Source organism: Octopus sinensis, unplaced genomic scaffold (assembly GCF_006345805.1).
Source record: "Octopus sinensis unplaced genomic scaffold, ASM634580v1 Contig00370, whole genome shotgun sequence".
In the NCBI taxonomy this organism is placed as follows: Eukaryota; Metazoa; Mollusca; class Cephalopoda; order Octopoda; family Octopodidae; genus Octopus; species Octopus sinensis.
In genome coordinates this window covers 19,425-20,797 of record NW_021823896.1, presented here as the reverse complement: position 1 = coordinate 20,797, position 1,373 = coordinate 19,425, and the positions used below count along the sequence as shown (strand labels likewise).

Genomic DNA, 1,373 nt, shown 5'->3' with positions numbered 1-1,373 from the left:
TACAATTTTCTTTTCTGGCAGTTTCACTAATGGCAACAATGAATCATACCAATCTACGGTCTCTACTACGCAACAATATCGAGAACTAACCAATGAGAGTTAAGGGATACGAACAACTAAACGCTGAAACCAAATGACCGGTATCTTATCGACTCGGCCACCTGACCTTTACATTGAAATAAGACAAAAGAGGATAATGTTTTAAAAGAGCTTTTCGGCTGTGTGCTCTGATATGGTTGTATGGTTAAGAAACTAGCTTTGCAGCCACGAGGTTTCGGGTTGAGTCCCACTGCGCAGCACCTTGGGTAACATAGCACTGGGCCAAGCAATGCTTTGTGAGCGAATTTTCTAGACGAAAAGAGTATGGAAGCCAGTCGTATATACGTAAGGGGAAGTAACAAATTATCTGTATTTTTGCCAAAAAGTTTCTTGAGGTTGACTACATTGCCTTCAGCGCTCGCGTGCAAAAGGAGGCGCCCGTGTGGTTACATAGACGAGGTTTGACTTTGATCGCTCCAGTTTTCTTCTTGATTTACAGAGTAAACATGACCGCTCTGCTGGCAGCGAGCACCAAGGAAAAATTGATCCGGTTTCTCTGGTTTGAAGGTGTCGAGGGCTGAAATTCGTCGCAGGTTTTCAGTACAATACATTGACAACGCTCTATTGCATAGAAGTATGTATGAGTGGATCGAGAAGCTTAAAAATGGTCGGAGAAGCGTGAAGCACGAAGAGGGAACAGGCCGCCCATCAATCACCACCACTAACCTGAAGATTTAACAAGCTCGAGAAATGGTTCTGGTGTACTGACATATGGCTGTCGATGAAGTTGCACGTTCTCTGCAAATTAGTCTTGGTTTTACATACGAAATCATTCCCAACAAGCTTCGTGCCAGATGGGCTCCAAGAGAACTTATTGAAGCCATGAGCGCAATCGTGTTGAGCTCTGTCAACGCTTACTCAACCGCTACAACGATGAAAGTGAAGCTTTTGTTTGAGAGAATATTCACACAAGATGAGACATGGCTCCATCAATTTGAGCCAGAATCCAAAAGGCAGAGTATGGAGGTGAAACATTCAGAATCACTAGCGAAAAAGAAATTCAAGACTCAACCGTCCCCAGGAAAAAGTGATACGAACCTTTTTGGAGAATACTGGAACGTTACCTGAAATAGGGGTCACAGTCACAATGCAGGGCTACTGTGGAATGCTGGCCAACAAACTGAAACCAACAATTCGCACCAAATGTCGAGCTCTATCGTCAAAGAAAGTGTCGTTATTGCATGACAATGCAGGCTGACATACGGCCGCCCGCACCGTTAAAGCATTCGGTATCGAATTTCTGCAACACCCTACATACAGTTAAGATCTCGCCC

The 1,373-nt window shown here is 44.2% G+C and overlaps 1 protein-coding gene across 1 annotated transcript; it reads left to right on the top strand.

Moving 5' to 3' along the window:
- Positions 1-810: 810 nt before the first annotated feature.
- LOC115226899 lies at positions 811-1,167 on the top strand. The gene has a single exon (XM_029797881.1). The coding sequence runs from the start codon at positions 811-813 to the stop codon at positions 1,165-1,167; it is 357 nt and encodes a 118-aa protein (XP_029653741.1).
- The last annotated feature ends 206 nt before the right edge of the window (positions 1,168-1,373 follow it).